This window comes from Perna viridis, chromosome 5, assembly GCF_037379345.1.
Source record: "Perna viridis isolate PV_CMFRI_1.1 ecotype Kerala chromosome 5, ASM3737934v1, whole genome shotgun sequence".
Taxonomy (NCBI): Eukaryota; Metazoa; Mollusca; class Bivalvia; order Mytilida; family Mytilidae; genus Perna; species Perna viridis.
The window spans coordinates 34,325,965-34,344,416 of record NC_142449.1 but is presented as its reverse complement, the minus strand read 5'-3'; the positions used below and the strand labels follow the sequence as shown (position 1 = coordinate 34,344,416).

General features: G+C 31.6%; 1 protein-coding gene across 1 annotated transcript; it reads left to right on the top strand.

Moving 5' to 3' along the window:
• Positions 1 to 9,730: 9,730 nt before the first annotated feature.
• On the top strand, positions 9,731 to 13,579 carry LOC148617192 (uncharacterized). The gene is made up of 3 exons (XM_088584658.1): positions 9,731 to 9,827; positions 10,445 to 10,939; positions 11,462 to 13,579. The coding sequence occupies exons 1-3, from the start codon at positions 9,749 to 9,751 to the stop codon at positions 11,719 to 11,721; spliced, it is 834 nt and encodes a 277-aa protein (XP_088440784.1). The 5' UTR covers positions 9,731 to 9,748; the 3' UTR covers positions 11,722 to 13,579.
• The last annotated feature ends 4,873 nt before the right edge of the window (positions 13,580 to 18,452 follow it).

Genomic DNA, 18,452 nt, shown 5'->3' with positions numbered 1-18,452 from the left:
CTTAGTCAAATCAAAATAAAATGAACTAATGCATTTTCACCATTATTTCGGATACAAAATAACACTTCTGATGATATGAAAGACTGACATAAGTTACAAGCGATTCAAAGTTGAAAAGAATTGCTCTGCTGCTTTAAACCATCTAAAAACATCTACTGATAAACAATTGATAATAATGCATTCTAGAAAAGCAGAGGACGCTTACCCTACCGGTGCACCTAGTCCATGCTCACAGTTTTTAGATGAGTCCGAGTTGCTCATTTGCTTTTATTACTTTGAATGTATGATTTTAGTTGCATTATGTTCTTAGTTATGTATGTTTGCTTTCCATGTCTGGTCTTTGTCCCTGGATTACATTCGATTGATTACTGCTATAACCTTGGTTCCCTTCATTACTCTATTATACACTATGCAAACTATGATGTGCAAAATAGACCCATTTTTATTCATAAAAGAATACAAAAAATACCAGTTTTATATACTGTAAATTTTGATATGCTGTACACGTGTTTCAAGAAGTAACCTCTCGTCAGCAGCATGAAAATTAAATATGTAAGAAGATCATAATCAACATATAGAAGTTCTATCATTAACAAAATACAAAGATTAAATACATAATTGCATTATATTTGCAACGTAGATTAAACATTAATGTATAAAAAAGGCATTTATATATATTTATACAATATATAAGTATTATTTTGGGGCCTTTTGAATAAGATGGAATATTGTTTTGGAATATTGAATTATTGTCTCGATAATAGAAATATATCTAATATAATCTTTTACAAAAAAATGGCCATGGTCATCAATGAACTCCGCGAAACAATACTACCTCGTTTGGATGTTTAAGGTCACGATGTGATCGACCGAAAAAAAAAGGCGCAAAGATATGTCTCTCCAAAAATCTGCATGTTTTTTTCAATGCATCCCTCAAGGGTAAGTTTTTGTAGGAATCAGGCAAAATGGGAAAAATCAGAAACATCCATGTAAAAACCCACCAATCTGAGAGTATAATTTCACTCCATGATGATTTCTCCATTTGAAAAAACTATTATTTGATCTCTGCATCACTGAAGTTATTCAGAAATTTTTCAAAACAATGTTACAAAAATGATGTTATGACAGAGGGATATGTCCTTGAACTATATTTTCATTGCATTTCAACAAAATGATAACTCAATTTTCAAAAAGTGGGTTTTATCATACCATGTTTCACCCACTGCCTGATACTAACAGAGACCCACACTTACGTAATCATATTATTTTAGTATAATATGGTACTACAACATATTCCTTCATCATGATTGTCTTGTGTCGTTTGGTGTTGTGTTTTTTCTCCCCTATCATTTTGCATTAGTTTTGACTTATTCTGCTTACTGAATATTTTTTTATTTCCATGTTTCATGTATTTCCTAGACGAAGTGCAACGTCATAGGGCAAACTAGTGTAAAGGAATTCTAAAAGAAAAAACGTTTATTTATTTCGTTTTATGGGGATATTCAGATTTATTTTAGTTTTGCCTAATTGTTTCATTAATTTATAGCAACATTTTTTTGCTATTTTCTACTTATACAAATCCAACTGGAAATAAAAAAGTTGATTCAAATGGTATCTGCTCCTAAGAGAAGGAATTAGTAATTACATGTTAGGAAATGACAATTGAATATCTCTTAAAGTCGTACCTATACTTTGAACACAAATAGTCATGGGCGCACATTATCACGGACGATATGAGAGGGGCACTTTTGCAAGGTAAATTGCCATCATGCATATACTTTATGCTAAGAGCTAGCAGTGTTCAGCAAACGTTATCAATCGAGCTTAACTTTCAGGAACGATACAGTTACCCTATAAACTAAGCGTGGGCTATCACTAAATGCAATAAAATAATATAAAATGCTCATGAGAATAACAAATAAAAATCAGTAAAGGATGTAAGGAGCAACACAATGTATGTACACATGGAAAGCAAAAGAAAAAAAAAGAGAAAAAGAAATATGTATAGGCATCTTTGAAATCAACTTAAACTGTGTAAAATAAATTAATATCTTATTATTCAGTAGAAGGATTAATGTGATTTATAAATTAATAGTTGAGTAAACACGGTGGCTTTGCACAATTTATATTACTAGTATAACCTTGAAAACTAAAATAAATCCTAAAAACTGATAACAACTAATAATTAACGATGCCGACCCTGAGTGTAGAAAATTGGCTACTGTTTGTAATTTTTATTGTTGTAATGGTTTATTAAAACAAGTGTTTGTGCTACGAAACGTGTTGCATTATTTATCGGCATGCATTCTATCTGAATTGAAAATGAAATGAGAAGAAAATGACTGTTATCAACTATGGATATCTGAAATATATTGTGATCTATTTTGATCATTGTAATTTACTGTAAACAATTAAGTTTTTTGTATTCTTTACTAAATAAATAAATAGCTAATCATTCATAACAAAAGCTCAGTTGGTTGAAGTATTTTTTTCTTCTCAAATTATGACATATGAGAGAACGCTTCTCAATATTAAGGCATCGGAAAATCGTTAGAATTAGAACATTAGAGAAAATTCAAACACTCTAGACGACAGTACAATATCTGTACTTTCTCAAGGGTATATTAGCTTTGTCACACTTAGGCCTAACCCCACCATAATAAGCTAATAGGTACAGTACACCGGAAGCAGCTTTGCGAATTTATAATGATTATGTGCCTTCGCCCTGTGAATTATTTCACATCCTGTACAACAGAGCCTATAAGCATGCATGTTGATACGTATTACATCAGGATGCAGTTACAGGTCAACAGGGGTCATTGGAACTCTACTTCAGCTTCATTTTATCCTTTACTAAGAAAGTTCAAGGGTTATGAATACCATTTAAACGTAGGGTATATTTTAAATCAGTTAGAGCATTAAATATATTAATAGAAACATTATACAGTAAAAAAAAACAAGGAAAAATGCTAAAATGATAACATCCGATGTAAGATTTTCTCGAAACCTCATCATATTAGTCATGGGATACTGGGTGTGTTAAAGGACGCGACGTCACAATGTTTGGTACGGTTCAAATCAAACTTCATCAGATATTAAAAACTAAGTTTATGAATTTAAATCATATTAATAATAAAGATTATTGATTTTTTGATTGAAGAACGCTTTTTAGCTCAATTGACCATTTTCATAATGTTGATGGAGTTTTTCATTCTTTTTGTAGACTGACATTAAAACAGACTCATTTTTCCACAGGCTTTGTATAACTGAGCTATCAACTCGAGGGTTACGTTTTTTTTCGGCTTATTTCTCTTCATCTAAAATTTCAACTGTTTCGGAATGAGAAACAGAAGTGATTTCTGAATCACCTGCTGTCTGATATTATAATGTTAATGAGTTTGTTTATATTAGTCCTGTATTATGTCTAAGGACAGATTTATTTGACCAAGAATAGCTGTATTGGGCCGAAGCAACACCGAGTCCTAGAATAGCTATCTGAGGCCCAATACGACATATATATCACAGGACTAAACGAAAATAAACATTCTATTTCACCTTTATTAACCAGATGTGTAAACTAAGAAATTTAGTTATTGGGCTGTTCGCCATGTTCTGTCTGTTAATATGTATAGATGGCGCTCTTGTCAAATGATATAGTTACTTACAAATTTTAACATAATTATTTTATTAATTTGTTGTGGATATTTTATAGATTTTGCTGACTATCGGAAGTAGAATAATCATGTTTAGTCTGTCCGAATTTGGCATGTATTTCCGTATTGGTTCAGTTATTTTTACATATAGTAATATATGGGCACTTCTATCATATTTAACTCAGCTGGTCAATAAGTATAGATATAAAGACTTGAATGTCCTTTCAAAATGTAAACTCTGCTGTAGCTTTAGCCATGGGACTTAATTAAGTATGGATCCTTGCATGGGTCTAAGTAAACCTGAAAACCTTTCAAGTATTTTTATTTGGATGGATAAAAAAATTCATCCAAATATGAGGGCAAAATATTTCACGTCCCTAATGTCATGAACTACGATAATTGAAGTGTTTTTCTACATCCCAGTTTGGGTTATTCCTTTGCCTGGCCCTTGTTCGTACCTGTGAATTATTTCATTTTTTATTGTTAAATTGCTTAAAAATTGAAATTAACATATTCGATTATGTTGCCGTATTACCAGGTATTTTATTGCATAATATGTAATTCTGCCTTTGTTAATAAAATTTAATTAGTAGTATCAATTGCCTGATGCATATTCTTCCAGAAATGATGCTAAGCAATAGTTTAAAAAATTGGGGAACGAGTATGAGAGTTTCGCTTCTTTTATAATTTATAGCAGAAATATTGAACTATTTATGATTAGAATGAATCACAGTACCTGCTTGAGAAAAATCCATATTCTATGGTATATAAGGGATTGGTATTTTTATAGAGGATGGAGATTTTGAATTTAGAGAATTGGGAATCGGTTTTGAAATTGTTTATTTACCTTAAAATCCATTAGATAAAGGGTTGAAAATTAAAAATATGTAAATTTATTTGATAGTGTAATAATACAATAATGAATAAAGCAATATGGGTTATATGAGAAATTGAATTTTCCTATTCGCAACGGGGAATTTGGCACAGATCGGGAAGAGGGTTTGTAAACGGTATAAATGGAAAGTTTATACTATTTAAAAGCTGTATTATCTTTGGAGATTAAGTAGTATTGTGAGTAGATTGTTTATAAACGTATTTGCCTTAATCCGATCGAGGTATCAACTAACAGTACTTGGATCTAACTATAAAGATATTGTTAAATTTTACACCGAGGTCCTTGACATGTATATTACGACTTGTGTAAAATGTTACATTGTTCTGTTTATATGTGCTGCGTATCATAGTTGTCACATGCATAAAACAATTGTATTCCCATTTCATCATTTCAAACTTAAACCGACATGCATATATATTTATGTATGTATCTAATCTGCATACCGTCCGCAATCGGTGAGCAATAAAAATACTTCGCGTTTGTGGTATATGTTTGTCGGTAAAAACGAATTTTGGAAATCGTAAGTAAAGTACTAAAGCGTGAATGAAGGAGTTGTAAGGGTAAACATAATGTTAAAACCACTTTCAACTTATGTCTTCCTAAAATTCGTGCGAAGTAAGATTTGTTCAATAAGCCTGAGAAGTGAAATTTCACTACGGTAGGGGCTCAAATGGGTCGGAAAGCTAGGCATTTAGATTACCATAACATTAAAACGCTTACTGTATTAAGCAACTACTCATTCATAATTTCTTAAATTATAACATTAAATTGGGTCAGTTCGACTGAATCGTACTGCATTTCAAATGTATTATTATGTCAGAATATACTCTATATGTGAGAATCCATGTCAATTGATGAAACATTAGGATGCTACTTTTCAAGCAACATAACTTTGTTAATAAAGTAAATGTGAAAAAGATAACTATGATCAAACGAGAAATGGGATATACTGGAAATTTAACATTCATTCATTGTTCTTACTGCCTGATACTTTCTATTTCGGGTTACTGGAGTGATTCTTGAAAATATTAGCTATTGCCAAAGCTTGCCGTAACTACGCAGGCTTTTTGTATCGCGCTAGACTTCTTACAATTAGGCTTTTGGAATATGTTGCTACAAGATTGAAGTCAACACTACAGAAGTTTTATGGTCGTCATTATGAATCGTGGGTCGTTACTGTGTATTCATCTGCACCATGAAAACTGATTTGTTCAATGTGTCATAGTTTTTCTTTTCTCGTATACACAGGACTTGACTGTTTATGAGCAACTCGGTGGGTATTTCTAGAAATGCAGAGGACGCTTACCCTACTGGTGCATCTGGTCAATGCCCCCAGGTTTAACCAAAGTCCGAGTTGTTCTATTACTTTTGTTATTGTGTACGTATTATTTTAGTTACTTGGTGTTCATTGTTGTGATTGTCTGTTTTCCATGTCTGGTCTTTGTCCCTGGATTACATTCTTTGATTTCCGCTATGATATTGGTTCTCTTGATACTTCCTCCGATGACACCATTGCGTCTAATTGGCTTTGACATCGGTGACAGAATAACGTCATATTGAATGTGACGTCGCCGACAGAAAAACGTCAAATTGAATGTGACGTCGCCGACAGAATATCATATCTCGCTCTGTTTACCTCCAAGTTTGATGCAGCGGCAGTAGTTTGTTCCCACACTTACTAATCGCTGAAGGCTATTTTGGACATTATTCAAATCAAACATCGTTGGTAATCGTATACAGTCGCGTAAATTCATTCACCTCGTCTCGACTTTGATAGATTCTTGCATTCTCTGAGGAGGTTGGCTGCAGTGTCCAAACAGAATTTTGAACATCAGACGCTGTTTCGGAGCTTGTTTGTGTAAACTCCAATTGTTCAAGTCTCAACCTTAAAACCGCCATTATTCTGTATGTCCATAACCTAGACCGGGCGACCACAAGGCACTTGTAAAACTAACGTACACGTACATCCTTAACAAACAAGTGGAACTTATGTGAACGTATGTCTTACGCTAGCTTTGTGAAATGACACACAGACCAGGATAATAAACAAATAACACACCACCTATATGAACTATCAGTACAACCAAATGTATTGAATCGCCTATCTTGCCATATGGTCTAGGACCGTTGATGTAGTTATAAATGTCACATTGGTAGAAGTTCGATTCCCGCCGAGGGTACGGCTACAAATTTGCTATGCAACTTTCACATTTATAACATAATTGGGAGGTTTTCAGATTGGGCAGATCTCCTAGAGAAGCTAATAGGCACCATGGTAGACTTCAAGTATTTTGTATTGGTACATTTAATTTCTAGTATTTATGTTTTACAAAAAGGGTTCAGTGCCAATTAATTCTTCTTTATTATTCCTTGTTTTTTTCTTTTTCTTTCTTCCATTCTTTTGTTGTAATCCTCTTGTATTTGCAATTACTTTCCTTGCATAAAAGCATTTTGAAATGTTTTAAAAGGCTTGATATAAAATGATTTAATATATTTGTCTGTATCACTGACATGGTTATTACTTTTAACTTTGAAAATATCAATTTTGTGTAAATAATTCAAAGTTGTAAAGGTGTTTCCAGGGGGGTGGGCGTCTCATAAGCAGCTTAGAACCAAATACATAAGAAGGCCAATATCCAAAAATCTTAAAATGTAAAGAATGAATTTGTACTTTATTATTTTATAGATTTACCGAATGTTCCCAGTGTAAAAATTATTTCGATAATTCACACAGGGAAATACATTTTGTAATTTCACTCCCGACAACATATCACAACACAAATATCAATACGCCGTTCACAAAATTGAAAATTTATGTTGAAAATAGCAACGAATAATGGAGGAATTCTTTATAACAAACAGGATAATCAATTGATTAACGTAAATAACCAAAATATGATCACTCGTGCCAAGAACCCATCAGGAGTTAACTAATGCACGGGACAAGTTCCGCACAATAGTTAAATATATGCGTTTTTTCGGCACTCTTTATCATATTTTAGTTATTAAGCCATTTCAATTTATTATCTTATTAATATTTACTGCACCAATTCGGATACATTTAAAAATTAATGACTTTTTTCAAGACAATTAAAAAACAATTCAATAGCATGCTTGACATGTTGACCCTAAAATGAAGCAGAGTATATAGATGCGGCTCGCCATTTATAGACAAAAAACAAGAGTAGTGAAACAAAATTAATATTTCTTGGTCGGTGTACAGTGACACCTGTCTAAACTTAACCCCTTTCGGACAGTAGTTGAGTTTACAAAGTTAGTAATACATTGAAATTTATATAATGGGACTTTGAATAGTGTCTTGTTCAGACAGGGAATCTGATTATTCATGGTTCGGTTAAGGAAGGTTTCACCATATTGAATGAGAAAATATTGATGTAGTCACCTGCATTTTATGGACAATATTTATTCCTTGTATGCTGTACAAATTTTGTAAAATTTGTTTAACGGGGTAAATGATTATAGTTAAAAGGTATTGTGCTATTATGTTGTATTTAATGTAAACAAACAAGGGCTATCGAACGTTAAGAGGTTTTGAGATATAACGTTTTTGTTGACAACATTATAATTAAAAAATTCAATTTGGAAATATAGATCTACGACAGATGAGAGGATAGTAGTGGTGAAATAGAATTTTACTCAACAAAAAGCTGATTCTTTATATAATTATAATATCTGTCAGAAATCAATTATATACTTAATGGTGAAATTAATTATGCATAGGTTTGTCACATAGAGATAATTAATACAGATGAAAATTTTGAGTGAAGGAATTCACTGAATAGTTTCTTTGATTTAGCAATCATCGTGATAATGAAATATATCGGAGAGATCTATACTTAACCTAAAGAGTATTGTGTTCTCCTTCTTGATTTATTAATTTTATTAATTTATTAATTTATTAAAAGAACTTGAATAAAACAGCTTCGAACAATCAAAACAAGGAAAATGACAAAATAATGAGTATCACAAAATCTATCAAACATCGGGATGAACATGACAGTTTTTCATCGTTGGAACTGATACAGCACCGTGATTTATAATGTTATGTTTACAATCGTGGAATTTTTGAAGCGACAGTGTTGCATCTATCAGCAATAAAGACCTGTCCAAAGAGTTATTGTGTAGATTGACATTATTTATAAAATTTTGTTCGCAAACATTAGGTAATACATTTTTTACCAGGATATAACTATTTTCGGTTTTGTATTATTATTACCTTTTCGCACACACGAGTGTGATAAATCACTTAACTTTGTGGCTTTGCATTAAAACGTTGTATGGTTTCGTGTAAATACAAAAAGTAGCAGTTAGCAGGGCACTCTGAATCGCCGATATCATCACAAAATTATTCTTAAAGAGAGAAAGGAATTAAACACCATTAGACAGAGTTAAAAATCTCAAACACATTTATATGATATTTCAATGTTTTCTAACTCAGAGTCTTAAAACTTGAAATCTTACTTGAGAAATCTTTAAGTAGCACTCTGAGTGGTGTTAATATACTTTTATTTGTTTTACTCGTACATGTATATACATCATTGATGACAGCAATAATTCATGAAGGAAAATATAAGGATTGCCCTAGGGTACTTGAGTATTAATGCCTTCCCGAAATTTAAATTTATGAGTAAATCAGAGGGTATTTTTGAAGTGGAAGGGACACTTACCCTACCGTTGCACCTGGTCCATTCTCCAGTGTTTAGTGGCGTCCTGTCGATCATTTACTTTAGTTTCTATGTGCGTGTTATTTTGCTGAAGAATATTATGTTCTTTGAATTTTTGTGTCTACTTATTTTGTCTAATCGTTATCTGTGGGTTATTCTCTTCTTGATTCGAATCTCGGTTCACTTGATTTCCCTTTTCCCGACTTGATATTCGGAAAGTACAGGAGTACTTGTAAAATATATATTGATGATTTTGCTTGAACATCCAGGAAAGTTAACCAAAATTTCAGCACAGTTGATAAATTATTATTAAATTAAGCTACTGAAATTTCTACCTAGATTGAGTAAATTGTTGATTTCAAAAATGCGAAACCATTTCCTTTGTGATAAAAGTATGCTTGTTCGATCTATTGTTAACTAAGTCCGTAAACGTAATACGATTTTATAATAACTTACCATCACACATTAAAATTTCATTATCAAATAACAGAAGTTTGACGAACATTGACTATTTCATGTATATCAATTTCCTAACTATGATAGCAAAAGGTTCATTTTTACTGGCATGTATTTGTTCGATTACACCGAAAATTGGTAAGTAGATGTAAAGAATGTCAATGAGTAAAAGAGTTTTAATTTCTTAACGACTTGGCAGCCCCAGAAGGATACTTATAAGACATATTTTGAACATCATTTATTAATTATTGTAAAAATGCAAATGTTTAATTATTATCTTTATTTGTGTAATCGGTTTAGTTTTAACATTAGAGTTGAAAGATGTCTTAAATGCACGTTATTATGTATTGGTTTTTAAAAAGACTAAAACATAATTGAAACAGTCGAATTAGGCGCACAAACCAAGAAGTTTACTAAAATTGTTGAAAAATTCTTCTAACGGATTAATTTTCGCGGTTGCTAATCTTTGGAAATGCTGTCAATTATGCATGTTCGAGAGTATCATTTTAAGAAGATTTAAAGAATGTCAAGTGTTAAAATTTAATTTCGCAGGATCTATCTTTCGCGTTTTTCAATCATTGGGGAAAAGGCGAAAAATTAATATGTTTACAGTAAATGGAAAATTCAAATTATGATGTTTGCTGTTTGTTGCCATAGTTATTTTCAGTAAACTATCGAAACAATAAAACTTAGCTAAAATCTCGTTTGATTATAATCTATAGACTATAACTATATAAAAGTTTGATTTATTTCAGAATCATATAGCTACGACGTAGCATTGTCAACAACAGCACAAAGTATAACTAACGTGTTGAGACAACACTATCTATCTGATAAGGACGTTTTGCCGTTGAACAACAAATTTTTAAGATTCCAATTACGAGGTAGACGGGGTGCTCGACTCTTTTTAGACACAGTTTCGGCGGCATTGCAAAATAAGATAATTTACTATTATGTTTTAATTGGAAATCGGGGAAACACAATATCCTCAATCTTATTAGTAAATGACACGCTTTCAAAAAACAATTATTTCGCTAAACATAAAAAGGTAGAAATACATAGCGTAGTACTTTCGGAGAACCAGTGGCGGGAATTTTGGATCAGCTGGTGTGGTGATACAATTAAAGTTGGAAAAGGTCCAGAGTACAATGAGAATCTAATTATGTATTGGAGAAATCCATGTCCATTCAAAATATTAGATATTGGAATTGCTGGTGGATATTCATTAAATTGGAAGTTCCAGTCGAGAGGTATAGTAGAGCTTATTTTCTGTATAGAATATACTGTAAACCTTAAAAGACCGGATATATATCAAAATTCTGCTTGGCTTATTTGAAATATTTGAAACATCATCTTCATTACGTTTTAATTTAATGAGTATAACAGAACATGATTAGATATACATTCACATTAATACTTGATTTAATCATATTCTGGAATAAGGAAATCAATTCGCACCTTCTTTCCGTGCGATTTCTTCTATAATTTTATTTTGCACAGTTTTAAATGTGCAAGCATGCCTTATGTCGAATAATAATGATAATCGAAGAAAGCACAATTTATTCTCGCATTTAAGGTCTCACAGAGGCAGTTTTTTCCCTTTTTTGTGGCAAGACCTATAATGCCAAAATAGGGAAAACAAAACTCAAAGTTCGCAATATTGTATGCACCTGACTCACTTGGTAATAACACCTTTACATTGAAAATAGTTCACACTAGTATATCTATATTTTATTGATAAATATTAAAAGCAATTTTTTTATTTTTTTCAGCTGAACAGGACAATGTTAACAAATGTCCAAGAGAAGACAAGATGTGTAACTCGTATTCAAAAAACCCTGGATGTCCTATTTTTCAAACATTGAGATCACTTAATGTATCAAAATCTGACTGCGCATGGCAATGTAGTGGTGATGTCAACTGTTGGGCATGGACACGTGACAATAAGGATGGCACGTGTAATTTACTCTCCGGTGAAGTTGAGCAATCTTCAGAGACATCAACCGTTTTCTTTAAACAACGTGAAGGGTGACAAAATATAGTGTCCTATAATATTACTTATTACTGCTGACTAAAACTGATATAATTCTCAACGATAATCTATACTTTCATATGTATATTTTGATAAATTCATCTCTTTCTAAAAATTAAGTAACCATTTTAGTCTGCCTTTCTTCATATCTTGAGCAGATGCTTTAAATTGACGAAAGAAGAACACTTGTGATTTTTCATTTGCATTGTCAAACCTTTTTCCAAAATTGGTCGACTTTTTGTACCATATCACAGTTTGTTTTGTTTTATAACCATGAAAATGTTATCTGGTATCAGGCAGCATGTAATACATTTATATGTATAAAGTAGCAAATAATGTCCTAATATCTCCCTTTATTCTGAGGAAACCTTTTCAGTCTGGTTTGATTAAACTTAAATACGGTATTTCATCATGCTTGAAAGAAGCAAGATACTTACTTAAAAAAAAGTATAGAACACAAAATCTAATCGATGCCAAATTTATTAGACAACACTATCTTTGAAACTACAGGTTTTTGGCTGCCGGGTGTGGTCTGTCACCAGATGGTATAGGGAAATATGTCAGTATAGTAGATCTTAACGTTTTCTTCTTCAAAATTGTTATGTATTAAGTTCACGTCAGACTCGACAAGAATTGTCTTCTGAAAAAAAAAAGGAATATTATATTCCTTCTTTTTGTGGGAAAGGGACAATAACCTAGTTTTACTACTCTTTTATACTTGAAATGGTTTTATTGTTTTTGTTTATTCATCTTTTACTATATATCCATTCTTTTATCAGAAGAAGCGTAGTAGATAACTGTACTTCCGCCCATTCGTTGGTTCTACGGTAAGAATTGTGGATTCTTGAATTATCTTTTTTTATAATGTTTGTCTTTGTGAAGATATTTCTACATATATTGTTTCCTGATTCGTCGTTTCAGATTTACTGGACTAAAATACAATTAATTTAAATAAATCTAAATTAACTGTTGATGGTATCGTAATATCACAAACTTTTAAGATCTCTGTAAAGTTGAAAAGATTATAGGATAATTAATTGGAAGGAGTGAATAACCAAAATATGATCACGGGTGCCGAAGAGCGCCTAGATTTAACGAGTGTGCGGAACTTGTTCCGCGCACAGGTAAATCTTACTGCGTTCTTGGCGTAAGTGATCATATTTTGGTAATTCACGATATGATTATCATATTTATTATATAGATTTCCTCCATTATACGTTGCTTATTTCAACATAAGTTTCAAATTTGGGAACGATGGATTGATATTGAAGTTGTGACGTTTTGGTGGGAGAAAGTTCGAGAGTGAAATTACCGATTACATTCCACAGTGTGAATTATCGAAATTTATTACACTGGGCCCATTCGATAAAACACTGCTATCTATATAATAATATTATATAATTTATATATTGTGTGACTTTTTATGAGCAACTCGGTGGGTGTTTCTCGAAAAGCAGATGGCGCTTACCCTACCGGTGCTCCTGGTCCATTGTCCCAGTTTTTAGTGGAGTCCGAGTTGCTCATTTGCTTTTGTTATTTTGTATGTATGATTTTAGTTACTTTATGTTCTTTTTCTGTGTATGTCTGTTTTCCATGTCGGGTCTTTGTCCGAGGATTACATTCTTTTGATTACCGCTGTAACCTTGGTTCCTTTGATTACTCTTCAAAAAGAGGGACCCCATTGGAATAAAGCTGATATAGCTTTATGGTTATCCAAGGCAATTAATATAAAGAATATATACATGTTTATACTTTTATATATGATAATGTGTGTTGCATATAGATAGTTTTAAATTGCTAACATCTGTTTTATATTGTAATTATGATTGATGTTACCTGAATAAAATTGAGTGATTGATTGGTTGGTTGATTGATAATAAACAGTGATAATTTGACAACGGCTCTGTTTCCAAAATGGAAGTACATGTAAATATACAGTATTAAAAGAATCATAATGGTATAATATGGATTTGAAATAGCAGAAATCCACTGAAAAGCCGTTAAAGAACATCTCTGATGTAAGTAATTCAAGTTCTTATTGCTCTATTTCATTTGTAATCACAAAAATGAAATGACTAAGCCATTCTGCTGTTCTGTCAAAAGCATTGAACAACTTCTAGATCAGTTTTCGAAGAAGTTAGTCCTTGGAAAGCGCATAGCATACCGATTTTTTCAATCTTGATATGAGTGGTATATTTGTATTAAGCAATCACTCGGAAGTTACCAAGGTTGTTAGACCAAAGGTCTCTGATGGTATTCACCGGCCCATTAATCAGACTTCTCTGACCTGATTTAAAGCATACTAACCGAAATTTGTAGGACTACGAAATTCAAGAGCCTTAAATCAGTGACGCTGCATTCCCTGTATTACACCTTGTAGAGCTACTCAGTGCTGGCTTCGGCATCTAATTTAGATACCTTTTGTTTTGAGTATTTCTTATATAAAATTCATAATTTTCATATCAAATTCATTTTTGGCTTTTGGTCTTTCTATGTATTTAGTTTTGATGTCGTCGATGACTTTGAAACACGGGTTCAGCATACCGGAATTTGCTAAATTAACATGAGCTATATTTTGTATTTTAAATGTTTACTTAACATTGACGGTTTGGATGTAAAATACATTATGGTATTCAAATAATAGACATACATTTCAAAAAGAGAGCTGACTGTTTATCAGAGGTTGAATGACCTTCTTCACAATATCATTTAGAAATCTTTGAATTTGATCTTTCTGCGAATATCAATAAGGGGAATAAAACATACATATAATACGTCGTAGTCGTTGAAGCGATTGTAGTAATCAAGGAGAAATAAATAGAGCTTTTTTATGTTGATGTTGATATGGGTATACATTCACGAGAATCAAGAATGAATTGAAAATATTTACGTCTATAAATATAGCTATTAAAAGGCAGATGCAATGGTGGTTTCAGGGGGTTGGTACTCAACCATCCGTCTTTGTTGGAAAGTATATGTCAATTTCGGAAGAACTTTTGAAAAATGAGCGGAAAAAAGAGCCAAGAATTAACCTTTTTGGACCCCATCTAGAATCCCCTTTCTTTTTATAATCTCTGAATCCGTTCTCGATAATCCATCAATCGTATTTACACTGGAAGCGATTTGCTACAGTTACTACCCTTGTTAAAGACATTTCAATGATTACAAAGAACCTTTTTCATGTTTCCATGTTCACTTGACACTAGGAAATTCTATTGAACATAAAAATAAAAAAATGTGTCTTTAACCAGTTTATAAAAGAAAAAAATCGAAATCTGTCTTATTTGGTGCATCCAGAAAATTAAATTACATACAACAGGTTCTGAGAATATAGACGTTTTCATATGTTGGTTTATTATAAAGTAACTAATATTTTCCTAATCAAATGAATAGAAAATAAAGCATGCAATATTTCCCATTATTTGCACGCAAACTTTTATTCGTATCGGCAAAATTCGGAGACGTTCCGAATACGTTTTTAAATTTATTGCACTGTTGTCGTCTGAATGAGATATTGACAGGTTGTTATAAAAATGACAATGACCTTTTAATATGGGTCAACATATTCCCGTGTTTGGTGACAGTTATTGCGATTCCATTTGTCTTTCAAATAATACAAACAAAAAATGCATTCCTTTCAATTTTACTACAATTTATCAAACATTCATAAATTCATATTGTACTAGTTTATATATTTTTTATGCATCTTATTTGAACTAGTGCAATAAAACATATACACCGTTGTAAAATGCATTATATCAAACAAATTAGTATAATATTCACCAGTATTCATCATAAGAATAATCATGTGTAAACTGAAAAATATTGCAATCATATTATGCACAGCTAATCTCACAATCATACGTTTCACTTTCACATGATTGTCATGTGTGGCACTCCTGACCACGAATTCTACGTACGTTCAGCAACTTCATGCTGGGCTGTTGTAGCTTCAAACCACAGAGAGCCGGCAATGACATTCCTCTTGTGCCATACTCTGGTGAAAATTGATTAAAAGTAAATTGAGTGTTTAATGTTAAATACTTTATGGTGTTTTTAAAGTAAATATAGTTGCTAAAAACAAGGTTTTTTGTTGTTTGCACTTTTGTAGAAGTCAAGTTTTCGTTAAATTTTAGTATCAAAATATAAAATGAGGGTATACGTGCTTGAATATAGGCACATGAACAAAGTTGTATCGGAGACAAACCGGTGATATTACCGTAAAATAATGATAAATCACATCATCTTATTCGCAAGAGACAAATGGTATTGATAACGAAAGATACAGTTAATCGAAATGTATTATTTTCAATTGAAAAGAAACCGATCTTTTTATAATTACCAACCTCCGGCGGTGTAATATATATTTTGCCAGATTTATTTTGGAGTTAACTGATAACTTGGATTATAAATCGGATGAGTGTTCGGTTATATTATTTTTACTCTCATTTAGTTAAAACGTAAACGTAATTGAACGTTTTGAAGTAGTTTTTAATTTGCCTTTAAATTAAAAAAAAGATCTAGTTTGTTTGTTTGTTAATATAAATAGAGTTATTATCGACAGATACACATCGTTTACTTATTCAAAAAGCAAGAAATTAAAACATATAATAAAAGATTGGAATACTCAAAAGTAATTATTTATTTCAGAACGAAATATGTTAAGGGGATATTATTTCATGTAAAGAAATATTGTAGGAATACTGAAAACTCGATATTTATTTCAAAATGAGGTCGTGATCTCTACTAATGCTTAGATGACTCCATCTGCAAACAACTACGCGACTGCGCTAAAATTTGACCCAATGAGAATGATCAGAAATTTTGGAAACTTTGCAAGTCATGAACGATATGAAAACATTATTTATCAAGTCGAATATCCCAGGAAGTAGTAACGAAATAAAGTGTACTCCTTATCTTATGTTATTTTTTTTTATTCGTTATAGGGTATGTAAGTCTCGTCATGTGACTCTGTGATTTTATGAGAATGGGTCCTACTCTATCATTCAAATGCATGGAGATTCGTCATTAACACATCAATGGGTTCAATATTAAAAGCATTTTTTTGTGTAAAAATATTGATAAAAAATGACAAATATCTAGTTCTGCATAATAAAAATGTTAAGAAAAGCATAAATAGAAGATTTGCATTGTGATTGCAGCGTTCCGATTCCCGGAAGTAAACAATAAAATCTAGACCGGTCTTTGGATTTCAATAAGTTCTACATCAGAAATTCCGGAAAGGAAACTGTAACCAGAACGAGACTTACAAACCCTATATCGTGGGGGAGGGGTAAATGGTTAGTTTTATTGTATTGTATTTATTTAAAAGCAAAATGTTCATACTTGTGATTTTTAACACTATTTGGCTGATTCAAAGGTTAATATTTAAGTATCGGTCTTTAAAAATATCAGACAGGGGATGGCTCATGCATGCAAAAAATATATTCAAGGTAATCAAGATTCTGGCTATAATAAAAAAAAATACATTCCAAGGATCTAATAAAACACAAAATTGTTATATTTCTCATTAAGAAATTGATGGTTGTTTCACTTTTGAGATAAAATATCATATGGACCGAACTTGAAATTCGTACTTTTCAAGACTTATCTTTCTTGTTTGGTAAGTTTATGTAGACAATAAATGAAAAAGTGTTCTAAAATACAGATCAGTACGCAGGAAGACTATAATTAATATATTTCTAAGAGGCCTTTTTGTCGAAAGGTAATGATGAACCTTAAAGTACTTTCCAAAAGGCTATGGTATAAAAAAATAAAGATTCAATAATTATCTAGGCTTTAAATGTTAGATGCGAGAGTATCATCAAAATATTATGATCGAATGTGAACAATGTCAATTTCGTTAAGTGTTTTCAGGATTGTCATTATGTTTATTGAGTTTTCTTTTACATTTGTTCTAGACATCAATTTCTCTTTGTATGTTTAGAAAGGCAAATTACGTTAACCTTTACGTCGTTTAATAAAACAGTGGAATTTTCATTATGTTTATTGAGTTTTCTTTTATATTTGTTCTAGATATCAATTTCTCTTTGTATTTTTAGAAAGGCAAATTATGTTAACCTTTACGTAGTTTAATGAAACAGTGGAATTCTCAGAAGTCTGTCTAACTTCAACAGAAACAAACAACACGTGACATCACCGTTGTCATGTATTCATGCATGAACAGCAGTTGACGTTATCAGAACATTGTCATATGCATTAGAAATGTAAATATTCAAGCATTTCGTGATCCAAATATTTATAACAGCTAGGTAAAAAAAGAGAATGTTTTAATCAAATATTCACTACATCCGTTTTCAAAGAAATAATATATATAAATAAAAACGTGTTTATGTTAATCAAAAATAATTAGTTAGTATAGTTAGTTCCTTATAGGAACTTTTAAGAGGTAGTCCATGCAAATACCAAGCAGTGGGTGGTGCCACATGACAAATTTTGTTTTCAAAATTTTTCACTCATTTCAAATCACAAATGCATCCTTCTCAAAACTGAAAGCAGGTTTTTGATTAACTTAACGATTCAAAAGAAATAATTTACAAAGAAAATTGAAGAAAGGGAGATAATTCTTGAATTTTGGTTTATTTGCTTTGTTAGTGATCTTTGGAATGATTTTCATTTTCGATTTAAGACATATTTTATATTACTTGACATATATGGGATATACACATTACATTGAACAAAAGAAAATCACTTTGATAAAATTTACCTTT